We start from the raw sequence: 24,173 nt of genomic DNA, 5'->3' as shown, positions 1-24,173 counted from the left end.
CTATCGTCTTATCCCTGACACAGACGGAGATATAAATCTAAAATTTAGCTTTAGTTAATTTCAATTAATCAAGCTCGAAATTGGACCTAATTTCCCCATAAATAGGTATACCGTTAACTAATACATATTTTAAATTTGGACTCGAACTCTTGTAAATCTGGAGTTACTTCTTGGAGAATCTTCATCACATACTCATTGCATCAACCAATTTTTAGCTTTCACATGCCAACGAATCCTTCAGTAGTGTTTACCTTTACTTCAAGCTATTGTTGTTTGTTAAATTTTTTTTGCTTAATACACCTTAGTGGATATAAAAGATTCAATGCGAACCGTATATAAAATTTTATTATTTGTTTTATTTAACTGCGGTTTTGTGAATAACTTAACTTAATTTTTTTTTTTTTCGTTTTTTTCGTTTTTTTCGTTTTTCTCTTTCGAATATTCTTTTATTAGTTTACCACTATTGTTATACTTGAACTAAAAAGAAATCCAAATCTCCCCTCCCGAGTTTCTTTGGATTATTGTAGTATTTTTAATTACTTTACTATCACTATGATTATTAGTACGTGAAAAGTTTTGCGAAAATAATAAAAAATTTTGTTTTATTATAATTGAAATACTTTTCTGACACTCATACATTAGCTCAAGGCTTAGCAATTCTTTTAGCGAAACTGCTAACTACTATGAGTCCTTGCTTTCTCCACTTTTGTAATATACAATAACGTTCTTAATATCATTTACGAGGCGGACAAATAAATTTTTTTAGAGGTTTTTCTAAGAGTTGATGTTGCTTTGTCTGTCCGTCTATCAGCATATCGCAAATTGTGCCTTCTGTAAAGTGCACAGTTATTGCATTGAAGTCTGCCACAAATAGTATTTAAGAGAATCGGTTAAATCGATTTTTAGGTCGAAATAAAAAAGAAGAAGGAAATGGTCAACGCAGAACGCGTTAGTACTTCCATCTTAGGATGAAGGAAATTCTTGCTGAATCGCGACGGATAGCAGAGGAAAAGTTTAATATGATATCGGAAGCACAACAAATTATAACATATAAATAACATAATAAAAACTTATATGACTGTAGTATGTTATGAATTGTCCTAAACTTAAGCAATTGATAGGAAAGATGCTACTAGCAAAGGTCGCTTATTAAGCGGAAGAAAGCTGCAATACACGAATAGAAACTATGGGGAAGTTATCCCGTCCAGCTTCACGAGGCTTGGTCTAATCTTGCCGTCAAAAGCCCGTTTGTAGAACCGTTAACGGTATTGCACAGGAACGTTTTCCTTCTGCTGTTACATGCGTTAGACATTTTCTTTTCGCTGTGATTGATATCTTTTCCAACCAAACGCCTAAGAGCGCTCTAGTTCTTACGTTGATAGCTAAGAAATATTCGTCGACGTAGATACAGGTCAGAAGGAGACTTCCCTCTCTCTCTCTCTCTCTCTAGAGCTTAAATCGTAGATATTGCCCTTTAACGGGAACTTCCCAGCTCTAATCAAGAGATAAAATTCGTTACTGAGAACTATTCAATCCATTAATTATTGTTAACTAAAACTGGCACTCGTGGATGGAACTTGAGCAAGCATCTGAAAAGTTGTTCTTCATTCGTTCGCTGTTTATTCGTTGAATTTAGTTTTTTTGTGAAATATCGAGACAATCTTTCTTCTTCGCCTCAGATAATCCTTAATCCCTTTCACAATACGTATAGCAAGAGAGGGCGAGATACTTAGATTATCTTAATGTAATTCTACTTTTCTTTATCCCGATTTTTACTTTATCACAATTCATATTCTTTGAGGTTATGTGTACATTTAAGGCCAGTTCTTTTCCTTAATGGACCTAGGAATTTTGAGAGGACTGCTGTGTACAAACTAAGCCTCCATCTGCGTTGGCCTAAAGATATCTAATCCAAGTGCTACAGCCGTAAAAGTAATCAAAAGTTTATCTATCCTCTTACAAAATGTTACTCGGACTCATTAAAGCGAAGCAAATGAAAGCAAGAATTGCCTTATCATCCTTGACTTGAAATTAAGTTAATATTGATAGCTGCGTCAGCACTTTTGCCTCCTACATATTTATATTGCGCAAATTGGAACTTATTTTTGGGTTTAGACAAAAAACGCGCAGAAATATTGGAGAAATGCTGGGCTTTGTTTTTATATTTCTTAAGTTTTCCAAAAAACAAAACATTTTTTTCTTACCTAGTTTTTTGGGTTATTTATATATATATATATATATATATATACATACATATTTACATGTTAATTGCTAATCTTTCGTCAGTGAGCATATCGGCCTTTAAGCAAAATCCCTTTTGCTACCACAGAGGAGATGTCCTTCCACTTGCATTCGACAAACTTTGGAGAACATATGTATAAATATATACAAATGCATGTAAATATATATATATATATATATATATACATATATGAAAATATGTATATGTATACATATATATATAAAGATATGTAAATATGTTTAGTATGTCCAGTTCCCAATTTGAACGCAGCAGTTAACCAATGTGTGAGACCTGACTGCTCGGTGTGACCCTCCACGGGGATCGTGGTGGTTATGGTTTCTATCATTCCTAAAGCGAATATATACAGGTAATGATAGGCCTTAACACTCCCTAGAGTAAGTTTATTGAGCCATACGCAATAAACATATCTGGTTTCTCCAATGCAGTTTAGTCCCACAGCTTATAGGGGCTGTCTAACTCTCTGGAGGGCGCCGGTTACGCAAAACTAACCGGCGTATCATCGGGGACCGTGGGGTTAAACCGACAAGGTAGTGTACCTTAGTACGTTAGACCAACAAAGAAATCTGTTTCCACCTTTAAGTGAAAAGTTTACAAACACTCAACACTTTTTCCTTCGCTTCTAAGCAAAATCGTTTTTAACGCCCGTACGCGTAGGGGCATTGAATGTGTCATTTCAGCTTATCATTCAAGCATTGGTGACTTTGATCGACGGGATCTGTCGATTTCACATCTAATTTGAATGTATGGTCATAAAAATTTTGAAAAATTCTTCTTCACTTCACTCACCTTAGTTGTGCGGAGAGGGATCAACAACTCATAAAAAATATCAACCTGTCTTAAAATTTATGATTAATATAATAAATTTTAATGTTTCGGTTTCTTTTTTTTTTTTCGTTATTGTTGAGATGTTTTAATGGTGTGTTATGTTGCGCATGTTTTGTGTTCGAGAATGACAAAAATTTACCAAAAATAAAAAAAAACATTGAGAGAAATAATAAATAATATCATAAGTTTTCTGGTTTTTCGTTTTATTTATTTATTTTGTTTTTTTTTTTTTTTTATTTGTTGATGTTAGTTTCAAAAGTCATAAATTCGGCAGGTCATGCACGTCACTTGTACTTCCTCTCAAATGAGTCTTGTGACATTTATTGCCGTTCTTGCGGCCACGAATGACTGACTAACTGACTGACTGCTTGGCTGTGCTAGCTGTGCACTTCAGCCTCTAGCATGCCATGTGTGCTAAAACATAACCTCATAAATACATATATTTTCATTTTTATTATTTGAATCCGTGTTAGCGTTGCTAGCTAGTGTTGTATTCAACCAAAAAAAATAAAAAAATAAACGAAAAAAAAAAAATCTTAGTCTTAAGATTACTAGAAATAATTTTTTTTTTCTTTTTTTTGAATTTTTCATTTGATATTTTATATTTGGTAGGTTTCGCTTCGTTTATTATGAGCCATTCGAGATACCCATCATTGCGCCATATCAGTTCTTGCTCCTGTTATTGTTGTTCTTGTATTATATTCATTGTGTGACATTTTTGGGAAGATTCCAGCTTATTATTATCATTATTATTATTATTATTATGGAAATTCTTACACATGCATAAAAGCATGTCGTCAGAGTAGTTCTTATGCTTTCCTATCTACACACTGTACAACAAAGTACAATGCTTTCCAATCGAATGGCGCAATATATTATCAATCAGTTTACGAGAACGTGTCTGCGTAAGTGCGCATATATGCATGGATGTTCATAGCTATATATATATATATATATAGCTATATATACAGATATGTGTGTGTGTGTGTATATATGTGTTTGTGCGCGGATGCATCACTAACTGTAGTCTTTCACAATATAAAAGTAATATATTTATGTTTTGTACTGGCATGTTCCCGTTCGTTGATGATTTATAATCAAAACGTCACACACAAATATAACAACATTTTTTATATATGCATCTGCTTTGCTTTTTCCATTCACCAGTATCTCAAGTGCTAACATCCAAGAATCCATTCATTTGTATGTGTGTAAAGCTTCGCAAGTAAATAATAAACGCTAAGAATAATGAGTAGTAGTAGTAGTAGTAGTAGTAGTAGTAGCGGAGGATGCGAGGAAATGATGAACTTCTATTTAGCTGAACTGGGCTGATGATGTTTTGTAGTTGTTTTACTTTAGCATGCAACGCAGCGATAACGGTTGATTTAATTTCTATTATTTTTTTATTTATTTATTTTTTTTTCGAATTTCAGTACACACAGTAATGCGAAGTAAATCGAAATGTCTGTCTCTACAGACTTAAGAACAAGCTGTGTGATCTAAATATTCGCATATAAATCTAATGAAATGTCAGTTAATGTGCGTATATGTATATGCGAACATGAGAAATTAAAAATAAATACATTTTAGTTAAATTTAGAATAAAAAAAAGAAAAAAAAGTGTTTATTATACCCTTGTCTAAGGGTATATTAAGTTTGTGCGGATGTAAGCGACATTCATATGGACTTGGTATAGACTCGTCGTTTATTATGCACTGATCGATTCAGAATCAGTTCTTGTATTTATCTAAGCTTGTCTGTCCATCCGTCTATCAGTCTTGCTTTCATTTATTCGCTGACGTGTTTTGGTCTAAGGACGAATGCTGTTGACTTTTTCGACCACTCCCCACATTTTGAAAACTGATTATATGAATAACTGTATCAAAGTAAACGGTGTAGGGTATTTAGTATTTTCACTTGTTTATTTGTTTCGTTAGTGTAACTGCAAGATCATTCATAATTTGAAAGAAAGAGGCTTTCCTTACCGATGTACTCTTACTAATAAGTAATAGCGGTTAAGTCTAAGATTTATTCAGTAAATTCTGCACTCTTCCATTATACACTCAAAACTCCCATGTAAACCATTTATGAAGAAAGCAGAAAGTGTTAACTTAATAAACGTAAGGGAAAATTTTGCTACTTCTTAGTGACTTTAATTTTTTCTCCTAACTTTTCTCTCATTTTTTCTCTTGTTTTTCCTCTCTTTGCACAGTTTCAAGTTCTAAAACCCTGAACAGAATGTTGTCACATTATTATTAAGAAAGACTTCAAGTGATGAGTCCAAATAGGTATTAAGCTAACTTTCTTTTGCAACGACACACTTTGGCCATACATTGTCTTTTATTCCTTATCCTTAATCCTTTAACTATTTGAGAGCGATATCTAAAAGGTCTGATGACAGTTTGAAACCTATATGTGATTCAAAGGTTCGATTTTGATTCAAATCGGATCGTTACTTAAAACTATTAAAAGTTTCCTTTACTTAGACCTGCAATTGCGTTCCCCTCGAAACTGTTTTCCCTGCTGCCTACATCGCTGACTCGCTTAACTCATTTCTCAAGCGGTGATCTTTAGATTTCGTTTGAAGATTCATAATAACTTTCCTTAGTGAAACAAGTTAACCTCTTTTGACTTAGTAGGTCAAATACATAAATCCGCTTGTAAGACCATCCATAAGCATTAGAAGATAGGAAAAGTATTACATTTCAGTCAGGCTACAAAAAATTTGCTCTTTTTGCTTAGAAGGATGGACCTTCAGATCAAGTTACCAAATTTCCGCTAACTACCACTAACTTTGCCATGTGCAATGAGTTTTATCTTTAGGTGAGCTACAGGGAAACTGCATGAAAGTTAAGCAATAAACGGTTATAGCTTTCCCTTATTCGTTATCACAGCAATAGACTTGAAAAGGATTGGCTGCAAAATATACAAATAAACAAATCGCTTAGCAGGCTTGAAAGGCTTATCACGAAGCCGGGTTCCCGCTATTGAAAATGAATATAAATGTTCCGCAACGTTTGTAAAAACGATTGCGAATACTTACTACTAGAGGATAAGGTATGGCGGTAAGAATTCTACCCGGAAATGTAAGGGAAACCACAATTAAACACTTTAATACCCTGTAGCGTTGTGCTCTGCCTTGTCGGCGGCAAGCTGAGTCATGCTGTGTAGTTGATAACGAGAGATTATTTCGGTTCATGTTAAGCAAAGTAGGTCCGTCTTCCGGAACAAAACGAACAAAAGGAAGCTCGAATGCTGATTGGCCTACGGCAAGCAACTCTTTAATGGAATTTTAATAGCTTGAATCAATTCTCCGGTTTTTATGTATGAGCTGCAAAAAGCTCATCGTTTTTTGATGATTAGCACAACTTAGACTTTAGCTTAAATTTAATTATAAACATTATTGCCATAGGAAGCGTCCACTCTCTATCATAGGCGTCCAAGGTCTCAATCATATGCTTTAAGACGGTAAGATATGATATGATATTACACTGGAATCTATATGGTCGACGAAGAGGACAAACGGGACTTGTCAACAATAAGAATGTGCACTACTCCGACCGAACGCACGCACATGCACGAACGAAATTGAGTAAACTTGTTGGGAGCCTTTAATGCGTCTATCGTCTAGCCTGACAACTCTGAGGGAACTCTCGTCTTTTTCGAACTTGGAAGTCCTGCCGTCGTTAATTTTTTTTCAATACACTCGAATTTCGGTATCTGGTTCGAATAGAGTTACGTGATGGTTCCTTATAGAATCACGTGATGTAGGTAAATATGGTAGGTAGTTTGGCTGCGCTGGAGTATCTAATCTGAATATTGTCTCACAGTTTGTTTGCATTAGTCAGTCAATATATCAAATTTCAAAAAAGTGTTAAAAATAAATCTGGACTGAAAAGTTTCAATGCTTTTAACTCGTTCGAAGGGTACTCCCGTATAGATTCACGCTATGTTTACGAACATATTTTATGTTTGACTAATTTGGACTTACTACGCTTTCAAATCCAATCACAAGCTGATGGTAACTATTTAAGAGAACTATGTTGGTGGCATACACAGAACCCTGTTAAGATAACTGGCAAATGTCCTTTCTAGTTAAATTTATCTTCACATAGTTTTCGAAAAGTATGTGGAATGGAATCGATTTCATCACAACATTTTGCAATAATAATGAAAGTATAGTGCCTTGCGGCTCAATACTTTTTAGACACGCTATATCATCTATAATAAACTATGTTCCTATGAATAACATCCTTAAGTAATTACCTTTGGATAACTTCATATCGTATCGTTGTCGAAATCCTTTACTTTTAAAGGTCACTGGCTTAAAGGACATTTTTACAGTTTGGGGGCTACGGGTACCTTTCTTCACTGATCATATTCTAGGTTCACAGGCTTTCAGAAACGATCAATGCTATATCATTGGGCTAAACATGTAGGGCGCAATATTTTTTAGACATACCTTATATTATTCGTAAGTCAGCTTGAGGTTCAAAATCGATTGAAACTAGTCATGTTTTTTTTTTTTTTTAAATATCAATTTTATGCAAAAATATGTGGGCGTATATTTTGATGGAACCGTAAATCCGTATTCGAGTCGTTGTTGATTTTAAGAATACCTGTAGAGTTTATAGATGTAGCCTATGGTTGAATCTATTCAGTTAGTTATTGTATTACATTTTGGCAGTCGCTGCGAAGTGAACGCGAATGACTAATATTACGTTAAGTTGAGTTTGCCTTCTTCTTTCCATTATCAAACCAACACGATTGAGACATTAAAACACGATTTTATTTTTATTTACTTTTTCCGTGGATCGTCTACATCAATAAAGCAACAACATTGCAACGCTAATGCTTCCGAATACATTGCCTTGACGAACGGACGAAAGGAGAAATGAACAACAACAACAACAACAACAACGACATCAATAACAAGACCAACAACAATAAATATTACTACTGCAACTAATACTACTACTACTAATACTACTACTACTACTACTACTACTACAGCTAAAGAAATGTTTATAATGCAATTTGAAACGAGTGATAAAGCATTTATCTTAAGCAGATATATGTGCGAGATTTTTTAGTTTTTATTACCGTTGTACTGGCCGGTATTAAACATTAACAATAACAGCCAACAGCCAACAACCAACAGCCAAGAGTCAACAGCAGACAGCAACAGCAATATTATATTTAAAAACATAAAATTCGAGAGGATTGTTTCGCATAAAAAAAAGGTTATAACCATGTTTCTAAAGTTTTATTGCATCACAAGAAGTCTAAAATTAAGATACGTGCCGATAACTATATAAGCGAAGCTTCAGTTTTTTCCTTTTTTTTTTTTATGTTTTAAAGTAATAAAAAAAAAAAAAAACACACACACACACACACACACACATACACAAACACACATGTACACACAATGATATTTACAGACGAGCGACAAGAGTTTAAATAAACTTAAATACGTAGATGTTCAGAGGTGCTGTTGTTCGATCTGTCGGTCTGTTGGGTCAATTGAGATTCCTTTTCCTCTCTATTACGCTGTTGATAAAATTGTATTAACAGTAAAAGCAAAGCTATGCACATCCCTCTTCGTTACACATATATGCATATATATATATATATATATATATATAGATATATTGCAAACAAGAATAAGAAGAAGAGAATGACGAGATAAAAATCCAACATATTATTGAAACATTGAAAATGATTTTTCCACCAAAATTTTGCGATCAGTGGCGCAATGCAATTACGGCGTTGACGATAGCGATGACGACAACGACATCATTGGCAGTCATTGCGAACATAATGCAAGAGGCGAAATTTACAAGCAAACACTTTTTTGATTAGCGGTCATTTTTATTTAGTTTGAGTTTAAAAATTTCTTACCGAAATTTTTGTTGGCTGCAGTTAAAAAAGAAAAAAAGACAAAGCAAAAGAAAAAACCCGAGAAAACTGAGAATACTTTCAACGTCTTATTGTTATTGCTGGCTGCTCTATACATATAGTATACGCATGCATGTAAAAGCGGAGTAGTTTTATTACGTATCTCTTACGGCATTTGTAGTTTTTCTTTTATTTATTTATTTTTTTTTTTTTTTGTTGCTTTTTTGCTTTTTATTAACTTGTCTTCCCAGCACACTATACACGGTTTAGGTTTATAGTTGAAAATAAAACAGGGGAAGTTTTTTATGACTTTTTTATTTTTTATTTTTTTATTTATTTATTTTTTTTTTCTATTATATATTTTCACTAATGATGATGATGATAATGATGATGATGATGACGAGAACAGGTATTTCTTTGTTAATTTAGCATCTTTTTCCAAGTTTAATGTCAATGACTGGACTCTGTTTATGCTTAAAAATAGAAATTTTTTATGGTCACTTCATGTCATACGGGTTTTAAAAATCTTACGGCTTTAGTAACAAAAAGAAAAAAAAAAAAAAAAACAAATCCCTTATGGATATTTGCCAAACTTAATTCTAATACGATTTGTGCGCTAACACACGAACATACACACACACACACACACACTATAGGCTACCGGTAAGTTGAAATCACTATCAGTTGAAAACCTGCTAAAAACTTAACTTGTCGCGACTACACTTACTCTCTGGGTCGTCTAGATGTTATTTGAGATAAGATGAAGAAAAAAAATACAAAAAAAAAAAAATGAAATAAATAAAAACTCACAAGTGCAACTGATATGACAACACAAGAAAAGCCAGATAAAACATGCAAAATCTGTATACATATATATAACATATGTATACAGATTGTATGTTGAACACGTACGAACAACATCGGTATAGATTGTTTTGTGTGTTTGTTTTTTTTTCTTTCTTATTCTTTTTTTACTCGCCTTATAGGATTTGCTTAACACTAAATAATTTTTAATTAAATTTATGATTATGTATCGTATGTCCGTCTATTACTGTTCTTTTTGTTTTTTTTTTTTGTTTATTTTTTTATTTGAATGCATAAAAAAAAAAAAAGTATAAAAATAAAAACAGGTGCATTTTTTGTTTGTATTACCACCAATTGTGGTAACCTTGTACGCCTACCTTAACGTTTGTTTAAAGTGTAGCTTACTTTTACTCTTCCGTTCTTTTTTTTTTGCTTTTATTCATTCCACTAAGTGTCGTAAAAGTTATTGCTTCGAGCCAAGATCTCTACCGCTAGTTAGCCTAATTTATTCTATTAATAGCAGCTAACGAGAAGGAATCAAGTCAAGTGACTAAGTACTCGCGACCCAACTCTTTTCGAATTTGGTTGGATTCGTTTATGTTAGAACAAAGAAATTCTAATCGATTCTTAGCTGGCCTAATAACGACCGATTTTTGGACTTTGTTTTTTTCGCATTATCCTTATCGGTTGTCTATACAGCGTTTTAAGCATTATAGGCTTATAAGCTTCATCTTCAGCGGCAACAGATTTAATTAAATGATGGGAAATACTCCCACAGGTAGCATTGAATACTTGTTTGGGGCAAATAGATCACAGGACTCTTTTTTTTTTTTTCTTTTTCCCCCACTTTCTCGACCCAAATTTCTTCGTTCGATTGCGATTTTCTAGTTTCTCGCATTATAATATTTGTGCGATAGCAACATGGAAGGTCGTGCTGTGCAACGGCAACTTCGAGCGAAGTTTTAAAGATGGCAAGAATACCACAAGACAACATGCAACTGACGCTTGACGAAAGAGTAGCCAGGTCTCTATAGTTGTAATAATGTCTTGATGTCACTCTATCCGACGCCAGGCCTCGTAAAGCTTGCGAATTCGTTTCATTGCAATAACTATTGGATTCTAGCTCGCGGAAGTGACCTTTATATCGAGAAAATAATGCGTTCTAATTGCTATTCCGATAGCAATTATCTGATACTACCCGCGGCAAGTAAATTTTAGATCGTGATTCTATTGCGCTCACAATTCTTTTGTGAAGACATACCCTTGATACCGCCCAGTTGATAACATTAGCATGATGTCAACCCCTACGAGGAAAGCTTAGATTGCAACTTTATTGCGCCCAAGTTTCTCCGACAATGACACATACTTGATGTCAGCCCATAGCACGAAACTACATGTCGCGACTGTATTGGTCTTTCAACAGCATACACATCATGCCATTCAATTGATTCTAGCCCTTGGGAATAAACTTTGGAACGTAACGATGTAGCTTTTATTTTCCTATTGTGAAGATGTCGACTCACTTGACTCTAGATCGTAACTTTAGTTCGTTCAAATTTCGGGCACGACGGGATCCGCCTAACGTCCGCCTATACTCGGTCTCGGTTTATCTCATAACAGCCCTGGCCCTTACGCTGACGCGTAAGACTTTTATTACGGTGGGGCCCATCTGATGCTAGCCGCTGGCAGTAAACTTTACATCGTGACTCTTTTAACATCAGATGTGTTTCACCAAAGCATGTACGCTTGTCGAGTATTAGCCCATAAAAGTTAACTTGAGTTCGTGATCATATTGCGCTTACATTTTCCTTTCCGATAATACCTGATTATTTGTTGCTGCGCTGATACTGGCCTCATGTCGTCCCATAGTCGGAAATCTTAAGCCTTAACTGTATTGCATTGACTTCCCTAACGGGTACATCTTGCTGATGATAGCTGGTTGATACGTACCCTCGGAAGGAACATTTTAGTCGTGATTGCATTACACTTGGATTAGTTCCCGCGATAACAAACGCTTCACGCTTGACGGTAGTGCATACAGATTCATCTCAGGACAAAAACAGGCGAGGACAAAAGCGAGACCGTGATAGTAGAGTTACTTCACAATTTAATAGTCGTTGCAAGAAGTGATCTAAAAAGCCTCCATAACGCATCCGTAATGCATAAAAAAGCTCTACTATATACGTGGACATCTAAAACTCAATCCTAGTTATTACAAATTTTTTCAGTCCCAGCAAATGTTTCTGAAAATTAATTTTGCTCAACACAGTTTCATAGTTCTCTTAAGTAGTCTGAGACATATATCTAATGTATAATGTTTCTCAGGAAAATTTTTCTTAATTTCGATCTGACACGCAGTTGATATTGTAAGCACCGCCGGGTATAGTAAAGAAACTTTAAAGCTAAAAAAAAAAAAACAAAAACAAAAAAGACAAAAAACATTTAAATCATTCCGAATCGATCCGTTAACTTTAAGTGTTGCTGCACTGCAAGAGGGGAGAAGGGGAAAATCTTTTTAAAATTTCGCAATATATTTTTTATGGTTTATACACCGATGAGAATGTAATTGAAAATTTATTGTAATTATCGTTTAACGCACAGGTAAAGAATAAAAACAAATGCTTGTACGTATATAAAAAAAAGTGTTTATTTTTAAAATACTTTCGATTCACTTGGTATGTGAATGAGTTCGCATGTCATGCAATGCAGTGAACGTTCAAGCTATTGCAAAAGCAAAAAAGTCGATGCATTAGCGGCAATTGCCGCGGGCGCAGCAACAACAACAGTAACAACAACAGAACCACCAGCAGCAGCAGCAGCAGAGGGATCCTCTGATGCACGCATCTACTTGTGCAATTGCCACCGTTGCAGAAGCCACCGAAGCTGTTAATGTCAACTAATGTTTCAGTCTAGTAGTTCCAGAAAACGTAAAAATCGAACGTGTTAGCATGGCATATTATAAAAAAAAAAAAAAAAAAAAAAAAAAAATAAATAAATAAATAAACCGAAGAAAGCTAAAGGTTGTGCAATTGAGAATGTGGAAGGAAAGTATGCCGACAAACAGTGCACAACACTTTTACAACACATGGGCCGGTTGTGGCTGGCTGACTGTTTGGCTGTTCGGTTCGGTTTGCCTGCTTCAATGAATGTATGCAATTTTCGCGAGCACTAGTAGAGGCCAGTGTTGTGCGATTAGACTGATGCTGCCTTTTTTTTATTTTTATTTTTATTTTCTATGCACAATCGCTAGCACGAAGTCACAGTTTTATGGACGGCGTCAAAAGCCACAACATCATATTGGCGACCAGTTTTCAAAAGTTACCATGGAATCGTCATCCTTAACTAGTCAGTCAGCCGGCTAGCCAAGCGGCCAGCCACTCAGCCAGCCATCCAGCCAGTCAGCCAGCTAGTGAATTATCAGGCTAAACAAGCAAGCAAGCGAACGAACGTCTTCGTTACGGTCTGCTTGTTTTACCGCCAAAAACGAAAAAAAAAAAAAAATTCAACATTAGAGCAGAGAAACGGCCGTCACTGTTTTCAGAATACTAAGGCAACAATAACAAGAACATGAAGAGTAAAATAAAGAAAAAAAAAAAAAAAAAAAAAAAAAAAAAAAACGACTCGCAGCGATATAAAATATTTTATTTGCGTGTTTAGAAATCATTTTATAGTCGCTGTCTTAGCATGTAGCCTTAAGGTTTATCAGCGATTCATCTTTTGGAAGGTAGTACACACACACACACACACGCATACACACATGCACTCACGTGCAAATATATATATATATCCACACATAGGCATAGTCAGAATATTACAACAACTGCTGCTAGTTCGTTCACATAGCATTACATTACGTTACGTTACATTTTATTACACGTAGACATCTAGCTTACCTCACACTGTGTTGTTAGTGTTCATACTGAACATGTGCGTGTATGATTATTGTTATTATTGTTGTTGTTGTTGTTGTATATATATTTTTTGTTTTTTTTTCTGTTTTATTTTTTCAAGTTTCTCTCTAAAAACGTAAAACCGTATCACCTATGAATTGTTCACTATTTGACCACTTAAAGGTGGCCTTCTCGCTAACGTTTTAAAAATTCTTGGAAATGTGAATAAACACGAGTAATCATGTAAATATCATAAACAATATGTATACACATCTATACATATAAATGAATGAAATTATGTTTGAAGAGTAAGTAAGAGAATGATATGAGTAGAGTAAAGCTCACCTATAATAATCACTTTTGCAGTAAATATTACCGTCGCGCGAATAACATGACGATTCTCGGTCTAAAGGTTGTCGACACGCATAACACTGCAGACAATTAACATGCCAACGTTTATCCACAGCTGAGAGGTAGAAACGATCCTAAAATGTAATAAACAAAACATTTGTTTATGTACATACATATATATATATATATATATCTATCGGCGTATAATCATTTGAAATTATTGCTTACCTGTATTAGACGGCCGCAACCAGCGCAATCTTCAGCACTGCACGCGGGTTTTATTTCATTAGCCGATTCTGGACTGCTGGGCGGACCGTAGGGTTCTGTTTTGAACGATACCCCCGAATTTGTTTCGTCATTTACATCGGAACATTCCGTTCGCGTTCGGCTTATTGCATATTTGATGGAAGATTCATCATATGTCGCTTGCTCAGCCGTCTCATAGCTATTAACGATATAAATGAATTCATTATTACTATGAAAGATAGATTATTATCGTCCTTTTTATTAAAATTATTATCATTATTATTATTATTATTATTATTATTATGTTTGTTATCATTTACCTTCTAAATGCTACACTATATGCTGCCGCCGCTGCACTAAATGATTTTGTACTGTGTTCGCAGATATCGGGACATGTGGAGCAGGCTCGAAATAAAAATTGATTATTATTTACACCTGCAGCACTGCCACAATGTGTGCTCCCTTGATGTGCTACAGGTGGTGTTGGACTTTTTTCCCTTGCACCTGGCCCAAGAAATCTTGCGCTCTGCTGCTACAATATATTTTTTCGTATCGTTGTTCAAATTGAAATGAAAAACAAAAGAAAATTATATTAAAAAAAACAAATTTTCAAATATATTTACACAATATAATTAAAATTTATTTTAGCATTTAAATGTAGTTTGTGGGATTCATAAATTGTACAACATAGGGCGAATAAAATATATTTCTTCTCAACTTTCTTAAAAAACCGAAGGGAAATATATTTTTTTTTTTTTGTATTTATCCGAGCCTGAAGAAAAAGTTGTTTTAAGCGAGCTTTGAGCAGAGCTGGCGCTCACTACACGCTATCTACATGTAAATCATGTGGGGTGTGGGTGTTTTGAAAAAGTTTCATCGGAAAACCGTTATACGACTAAACGGAGCAAATCGTCTTAATGCAAGCGTTTGCAGATTGTCTCGTGAAGAACCTTAAGACCACGTACTTTTCCATACCTTTACCACCATGCTAGACGAATCAAAAAAATTTCTTAAAAATGGCGAAAGCAAATACTGACGAGTAGAGCGGACAAAATTTGTTTCCTCTCGATATTTGGGAATAATTGTTTTGATTATATTTTCTTCTTCTTCTTCTTCTAAGCTTTTTATAAAGAAGTCTCTAAGGTCCTGATAAAGATCAGTAGTTGGAGGAGAGAAAAATCGCAAGAGCTGAACGCTCTCCATGGAAAGCTAGTCGCTGAATCGGATTTGAATAAATCCGTTTGTTTTCGACAAAATCAGTTCAGAGCGAAAGTTGAAATTCGAAGGGAAATCTATAGCAATCCGAAATTCAATTGGACCAGCATTTTGCGTCAGAGCATAGCGCTTGTCGTTACCAGTTTTTTTCAAACGTACACTAAAAGCAAGTGTTCAGTCATATCATTTCACATCAGCTCATTGGCCATCTTCAAGTTGGGTTGACCGCTTAACTGTGTCTACCTATTTAGCGATTTACTCGTACACTCGACAAACACAAAGTACGTGTGATATCATGTTAGGTTGTAATGAAACCACTTGACAAAATTGAAGAAATATTTTCTGAAATACGTTGTTGTGGCAAACATACATTTGTAATCATCAAACTTAATGAGGAAATCCGGAACGTGATGTGGTTCTTCCTACGGGTCAAACGGTTAACTATAATCATGAAATTCTTGATTTCTGCATTACGATGCAGACGATACATTATGTCACATGGCATTGGTCTTTCAGAGAGTCTTTCACTAGCCGTTCAACTCAAATTGTTTCGCAAGTGCCCTATCCAACAGATCAAGCTATTTTTATTTATTCTTAAAATAGAACATTTACGAGATAAGGTTTAGTTGATGTGCGAAAAATTAACTAACAATAGGTGCAACTCATTAAAAATTATCTCCACTACTTAGTGCTTACACTTGCCTATGTGGGTTAATTAGGAGAAATCGAACGGTGTACGGGTTAAATGCAAATGACAGCTAGCGCTCTATGTAAACAGTGTAATCCCGGACCATCTAACGGTTTCTAAAACTTCTTGACTACCATATACGGGGGGTATTGGGTGGGAATTAAATTCGTTCCTCTAGACGCCTATATAAGTCTACAACATTCATTGGCGGCAAGAAATGCCTCCGTCTTCAGATGCCCGCTGCTTCCACTCATGCGGACGTCAACATTGCATAGCGTTCTCACTTGAACGGATTATCGTAAAGTCGCGGATTGCTATCCAACTTTTTTCACAGATTTTCAACGTCCAACGCGAAGTTTCGGCGTAGCAGTGCTACGCTCCAATTCCATCACTTGTGTGGTCCTAGCAGTGCGCTCGCAAATTTAGATCTCCATAGTAATTGAATGCATTGCAAGAAAAAATCTTCAAGCAAATTTGTTTTGCAAAACATCCGATGGCTTGTGCGTAGAGAGACCCCGTTATTGTCGATAAGGTGCTGTCAACGGCAATCTCTTATTACTGTGTATGAATATTACATAATTGAGTTCAAAGTAGTTATGAAATTTGGTCAGTTTTTCAGAAATAACCTAACTATCTTTCAAAGGTGCACTTAACACGTCGCTCAATAAGTCCATAGAATAACTTGTAGATGCTGGCATTATTGGCGAATTATTGTGCTATCGGTTATCTTTCAAACTTAGTGTTCTATGTGTGATGGGAAATCGTTTTTTTCTTTAAAGATTTAATTTCTTTAGATCTCCCGACTGCACTTATGAACATCGTCAAAAGAATATGATTTATAAAAATTCGCGAATATTAACAAGTTTAGCAATTAACGTTTATTTCTCTTGAATTTTTCTTCTCGCGATCAATGCGATTCCACGCAGGCAACCGTTTTTTTAAACGTCAATGTGAACACGAACAGCATATGTTGAACTAATTTCGTTGCAAAAGTTTGTTGAAATCTTTTGATTTAGGTTTTAATTAGAACTTCCAGAACACATTTCGGCTCCAATTATAACTTCCAGCCTATAACTGATGTACTGATGTACTGATGTAAATGTATATCGAAATGTAATGAGTTTTTGCGCGATAATTAGTCTGAAAATAATATTTTGCAAGTTTTCTTCTCGCATCAGTCGGCTGCGGTTGCAATTCTCTTTTTTCTAATTCAAAGGATATTCAAAGCGCAATTATGTGAAAAGTATGTGCACATGTAAGAATCTAAATTTGACGGGTCTATAAACATGGCACAGCACTGTCTCGCTCTTTACGGTTTAAGATTTATTTAAAAATAAAATATCATATCTATCTGTGTGGATGGTTGTCATCGTATGAGAAATGTCTAATTAAAATTATACTTTACTACAATGTGGTAGAAAATTGAAATCAAAAATTTATGTATTTTTTTCTTTTTTCTTTTTTCTTTTCTTTTCATTTTTTTTTTCCTTTCGAAATTTATTCATTCTCTTTTAGAACAAAAAATAAGAATGAAAAAGGCAAATAACATAAACCAAAAAAAAAAAGAAAAAAAAGAAACGCGATAAACTGAAATGATGTGTCATCCATCCATGTTTTCATCCAAGTTGATTTCCCTTTACTGTGTTACGCTATACCAAGTTCAAAAAAGTATTGAAAAGCGCTGATAAAAAGACAGCAATACATACATAGTTTTATGCTCTTACATTACTCGCCTATGGGTTGCAAGAATCAAATGTTATCACAAAATGCATTTTAAATTTCGAATACAACTCTGCCAACTGATTATTTCTCATATACATATTTGATAGATTATTGTTATATTAGTTTTTTTTTATTCTTGCCTTTGTTGTAACAAGGGCAACAATTAACTTCGCGATGAGGAACTTTGAGGAACAAGACAACTTTTATAACAGACAAAAGGAATCAAGTTAACCTGTGTAGGTGTAGGTGTAACATATATTTCAAGCTATACCAACGTATGCATTGGGATTATAGGTATGTTGCTAAAAGCTATGAAAATAAATATTTTTTTTTAATCATCACAAAGACTGACTGACATTTGCCTGATAAATAATCTGACTGACAGTCTATTTGCAAAGTGCGTTCGCATACATCATTTTAATATCCTGAGAGGAAGTTTGATGTCAGGTTTTTATATATGCTCCTCTATAAATCAAAAAAAGGTGAACGATTGAAGAGGCATAGGTATTGCATTCCCTTCGTCCGATTCACTTGGCAGCTCATAATCACAAGGCATTACTTTTACTAAGCACGAAAGACTTTCTTTCTTTTACGGGAATTTCACGATATCTGCAACTGCCTAGAAGATCACAAATCTATTGACATACATTCATCAATTTTATATCTATACTATTTATTTGAGAAATTAACTTTAACACTAAATCCTTATCAAACAAAAAAAAAAAAAGAAATAACTTTACGTTAAACATAACCTATCCAACCCGATTATGTATTACATGTAGTTCGTTATCGCCAAATTTAGATACGATTTCAAAAATTATTGTTATCCACATCGCATTCGATAACAAACAGCTACGACTATAAATGCTGTGTAACGAAAAGCGACGGCAACGTCGACTATTAATATTTTTGTTGATTGTAGTCCGTCCGTTAATGACGAGAACCATATTTTTTATTTAACATATAAAAGAAGTAAGAGATTTTCTATAGAAAAAACAATAACCTTATAGTGATCCGAGGCTCATCATTAAATACCCTACACGAGTTCGTCCAATACACTTATTCATACAATGACATTTCGAAATTAGTCGCTCTATGCGCGTAAAGTGGCCTGAAAAAATGGTACGATTCGACCTGTTTTTGCGCTTGGGCCATAACACGTCGGTGTATACTCATTTTGCTTATTCCCATAATGCACCCAAAGGGAAGCTTCAGAGATCCTATAAAGTACACATATTCCTGATCAACGTGAAATTCTGAGTTGACTTTGCAATGTCTGTCTGTCTGTGTGTCTGTGTGGTGTTTACTATTGGCACTCCCCTGGTGGCAAAAATCGAAGTTTTGGAAGTTTTTGCACGAAGATTGGTATCGAAATTGGTCAGAGCAGAATCCCGCAGTAGGGCATAGACTGAACGCAACTCTGTTTTTCCTAACATAAATTTTAGGGGTTTTTGAGAAACAATAAAAGCTGGGAGGCAGAAATTTTCCGCATTTACTTTGCGAAACACTCTACTCTTTACGGTCTTATGCTCATTTATCATAACGCAAAGAGCATAGAATTTTTAAAACTATTTTGTACATTCCCCGAGTGAAGATATATTATCTGCCTAAAAATGGATTAATTCTGACATGAATATCGCAGACACAGTGATTGATTTTATCTTAATAATACCAGCGATATGGGTATCAAGTAAAAGAACTTGGAGAGTAGAATGCGAAGAGCATAGTGGTGGGTATGCGAGATTCGACCCCCGCCGATTATAACTTTCTTATGTGTATTCTGTTCGTTTATTTTAAACATTGATGTAATCGGAGTTGACCTTTTTCGTAGGAAACGATAAGGTAATCGACAACGCCTTTGTTGCATAATATCGGCTTGAAGATGCAATGATGGCAGCAACAGCAGAAGAAAGTGAAGACGAGTACAATGTAATGAAAACATCACTGTCGTCATGGCGTAATCGTGCTATGTTAGTTTGTGCGCTGTAACGAACAAGTGTTTTTAATTTTCGTACAAGAGACGAAAAATTTGGGACTAAGCCATCGATCCACATTGTACAATGGCAATATATCATATATGTATTGTCTGATCGAAATGTAATAACGATTTTGGGTACTCTTGCGATAGCGGCTAAGAAGATGACGTTGACGTTGATATGTAATTGTGTAACCTGGCATAAATGCTTTGATTGAAGTGTAAGAGGAGTTTTGGATATTGCTGCGACAACGACTAAGAAGACAGCGGCATTGAGATACGTCATGCAACTATGCAACGCGGCATATATGATTTGATTAAAAATTGGCAAGAATTTTGGTTTTGTGATGCGTAGTATATATTATGTGATCAAAAAATTGCAAGAATTTTAAATTTTCTCGGTGATCAAAAATCCAACAGCAACACCGATACATCTAAGACACTTTGCTATGCATTGGCAATGTGGCATTCGTGCCATGTTCAATAAACAAAAACTTTGTATTTTCATGAGGAGACGACTAAACCGAAGAAGAAGAAGTAGAACCGACTAAGGCACGAAAAATAGGGATATAGGGAATAGGAATATGCATCATAGTGCATAACGTTCTTAGCAAGTAAGAAAGTTATACTCGGCTACAGCCGAATCTTGCATGCCCACCGCCACAAAAATCCGTAGCGCCCCATGCTTTTATTTTTGGTTATAAAAAAATGAAGAGGATAAAATTTATTTTCCACTTTTTAGGTCACTAAAAGGTATTGTTAAGAAAAGTTGAATCTACCACGTTGTGACGTCCAACATACTTAGCTCGTCGTACTTTACTCTCCAGGAGCTTTCATTTGATACCCATATCATGGCATCCAAACGACAAATTTGATCAATAAGCGTAACACATCAAAAAATTAAAAAAAAAGAAAATTTAATCACATATAACTTTGTATGGGCATGGCTTCTTCAGAAAGTTAATTGGAAAAATTTGAGCCTTCTGTCTTTAATTCTTTGTGCGTAATGAGCGAAAGTCCGCAACTGTTTGCTTAGAGAAAAGGAATTGCATTAAATTTCAGCTTTACTGTGAACGTGGGTGTGTGCTCTGACCAATTTGGTCGATTTTCAATAACAACCTGCTTGCAAAACTTTTCAATGTTTCTAACAAATTTAAAGCCTATACATTAATCGAGTGACAATAACGCACGCTAGACACACAGACGGACAGATATGATTTAATCGAGCCAAAGGTTCACATTGATCAGGAATATAAATACTGTAGGTTGCTTTAGGACAAAACGAGTACATCCCCATTCTTCGGTAGTAGGCATAAAAAATGATAAGCTGCCGTCTCACAAAGGATCTACTATTGAAGGCGACATTGGTTGTATCAGTTTGAAAGTAGTGTTCAAAGTGGGGAAAATTCTGAAATAATTCTTGAGTATGAAAACACTTTCCATTAAGTTATTACAAATATTCTTCAGGAAGGTTGTCTTACATAAATCTTGTTAAAAGTTAAGCATGTTACGTTTCAAGGTATGTCACGTTAAGTAAAGTAAAGTCATGTTACTTTAGATACGTTACAGCTGACAGATGGCGTTATATTTTTCCGAAACAATGCTGCTACGCACACTAAAAGATTGCTTACGCTTACATAACATAGATTTTCTTTAAGAAAAGAAATCAATAGTGGACTTCAAAAGACTCATTGTTCTGAGAAGTTTAATATACTTTTATAATGTGCAAGAAATGTATGACAACAACTAGCTGAAGCAGCAGCTAAATTTAGATAAATGTTGTATTTCTAATAGGAAGAAGACATTAATGTAAATTCGTTGGTCCACAAAAAAGATATCAAGACTTGATCCCCCGCAGGACGGGGAATATATTTATTCGATAAAAGAAAGCTTCAGAGTTTCACGAAAAGAAATTCTATATATGCTTGGTCAGTATCAAAATCTGAATCAATCTAGAAATAGCTAGAAATAGTTTCTCAGAAACATTATGAACATTATTTCCGTCCCGTTCGATTTACGTTATAGGTAGGTGTTTGGCATCTCCACCTGTCCTGATGGCTTAATCAGACCAAGCCCATAACATTATTGGGTAATTAACGAGCGATTGCCGGCACCCACCACGTTGCACGACAATACTTCAAGTGATAGACTGGAGTATTAGATATGAAAGCCCTCTAGGCAAGGCGAGGCCTAGCTATACCTTTAATTAACTCATGCCCACGCAATAGGGATAACTACAAGCACTACGAGTACCTCTCCACCCACCAATCGGGCCTCACACGCTTGTTCAACCGAAATATTTGCAGCACTATCATCTCTGCTTTGGTTTCCCCCAGGGATTCTTCCCGACCACATGTGACTTGTCCCCATTTTATAGAGAAAATCGTTTTTTTTTTTAAACATAAAGTAGATAAGTATGAAAGGTTCTCCCGTTCAAAACCAGTAGCAATAGAAAGGAAAAGTCGAAAATGCTTGACAATGTGACTTTCGTTGTAATTAAAGTGAAAGTTATTATCGTCTTACTAATATTTAGCCCTTAAAGCAAATTTCATCTGAGATCCGAGCGTTGCATTTAGCTTTCTTGTCAAACAACACACAACAGTCATATATGTAAAGTAGCTTAGCACAATGTTTGGATAAGACTTTTATTAACTGCCCAGAGAAGAAGGTAAAAAGTCTAAACGGCGATAGAGAGGACAACAAAGACGCACTGATGTGGCAGATTTCACTCCGAGAAACTGGTTTCACATCTGCTTAGAAAAGATCCCTGACCTTGATATATGCCGTTCAAATAATAATAGGGCTGCGTAGGAAGCATTTGTTACAGCTGGAGAACTGTATGGGAAGGAAGAACAAACAGACAAACCAATTGTGGTAAGGTCACACTGTCTGTCCGAAACCTTTAAAGCCAGGCCTTCGGGTCTGTTAAAAAATATTCTGACGGTTTGTGAACTGTTGAGTTGCCTCTCGATCTTCCGTAAATCTTCAACAAAAATTATTGTGAGGCGTGAACACTGAAAATTCAATTAAAGTGTCTTGAGAACGATAAAGTCTAACTACTCTTCATGTATACAAGCTATCATTAACGGTATTTCGTATCGTTTTTCCTATGAATCGAATCAGTTCGAAGATGTTATCGAATAAAGATTTTTCTATTTATCTTACCCAATGCATCACAGGGCGCTCTTCGGTGCAGACGCCCATGTGCGTCTTTTGAGATATCACGAGGTTTGCTTCCAACGATGCTTATTTGGCAGTGCGGCGGCAGGATGATTGCTTCTAAAACGACGTCCGCTACCAAAATGATGTTCGAAACAATCCGTTCTCTTTTCTTTTAAGCACGTTTTTAATCCAATTAAACGCAAGAGATTGTTTTATTTTTTTCTAAGTTTTCTTTGTTTTTTATTTATTTATTTATTTTTTTTATTATAATTATATATATTATTTAAAATTTTTTTTTTAAAACTTGAACACTAAAAAAATGCAAACAATTAATTATTTTAAAGGAAAAAAATATAAAACTTTTTTCTCTTTTTTTTTTTATATTTTTTCTTCCAAAATTTTTATGTTTCGAATTAATCACTAAATTTTTGAACAGGTTGTTTTAAAAAAAAAAAAAAAAATACTTAATTTTTTATTTTACAGCTCAATCGAGTTTGCTTTCAAAAAAAAAAAACCACAAAAACCTTTTATTATTTTATTAGATAGCATTCATTTTTTTTTGTTGTTTTTTTTTGTTTATTTTTGTTAGAGAAGGATATTAAAATGTTTAACGTTTTAGAATTCACACGTTTCATTATTAAATTTGTTTTTTTTTTATTTTTTTTTTTATTCTTTTTCAGTTTCTCTTTCTAAGCTTTTAACAGCGACAGCAAAGAAAAAAAAATAAGCAAAAGTTAATTTATACGTAAGACTGACGCCGTTAGGTATCAATAAATTAACGCCAAAATGACCCGAATGACCGACCAAATGATCCCAACGTTTTCTTATAACCTGCATATATGCTTGTCTGTCCGTTTGTCCATATGTTTAAACGGTAAAACAGCAACCGTATATGTATATAGTAATAGTAATAGCAATAACAATAACAACAATCTAACAAAACGAATCTTAGATTGTTTAACATTATTTTTTGTCTTAGTTTTTTCTTCTTGTTCCTGTTGTTGTTGCTTTGTGTTTTTATATTTTATTACTTTTTTTTTTTTTTTGGTTCTGTTCAACTTAATGTAGTTGTTGTCAGTGTTGTTGTAATGTGTCTTCGTTGTTGACAATTTTAACTTAATTTATGACATTAAT

General features: G+C 34.7%; 1 protein-coding gene across 4 annotated transcripts in view; it reads right to left on the bottom strand.

The window, feature by feature from the left end:
• Positions 1 to 23,315, bottom strand: part of LOC119636081 (protein apterous) — a 44,903-nt gene extending 21,588 nt beyond the window's left edge. For 2 of the 4 annotated variants that reach the window (XM_038031191.1, XM_038031194.1), the window contains exons 1-4: positions 23,043 to 23,315; positions 14,598 to 14,809; positions 14,260 to 14,476; positions 14,026 to 14,165 (exon numbers count right to left, since the gene is read on the bottom strand). In XM_038031191.1, coding sequence (XP_037887119.1) covers positions 14,026 to 14,165; positions 14,260 to 14,476; positions 14,598 to 14,809; positions 23,043 to 23,081 — 608 coding nt within the window. In that variant the 5' untranslated portion in view covers positions 23,082 to 23,315. The remainder of the gene's footprint in view (positions 1 to 14,025; positions 14,166 to 14,259; positions 14,477 to 14,597; positions 14,810 to 23,042) is intronic. The other 2 variants (XM_038031192.1, XM_038031195.1) reach the window with 1 other exon arrangement.
• Positions 23,316 to 24,173: the final 858 nt, after the last annotated feature.

Source organism: Glossina fuscipes, unplaced genomic scaffold, assembly GCF_014805625.2.
Source record: "Glossina fuscipes isolate IAEA_lab_2018 unplaced genomic scaffold, Yale_Gfus_2 27, whole genome shotgun sequence".
NCBI lineage: Eukaryota > Metazoa > Arthropoda > Insecta > Diptera > Glossinidae > Glossina > Glossina fuscipes.
Note: the sequence above shows the minus strand (reverse complement) of the source record. Positions and strands in the feature narration are given on the sequence as shown.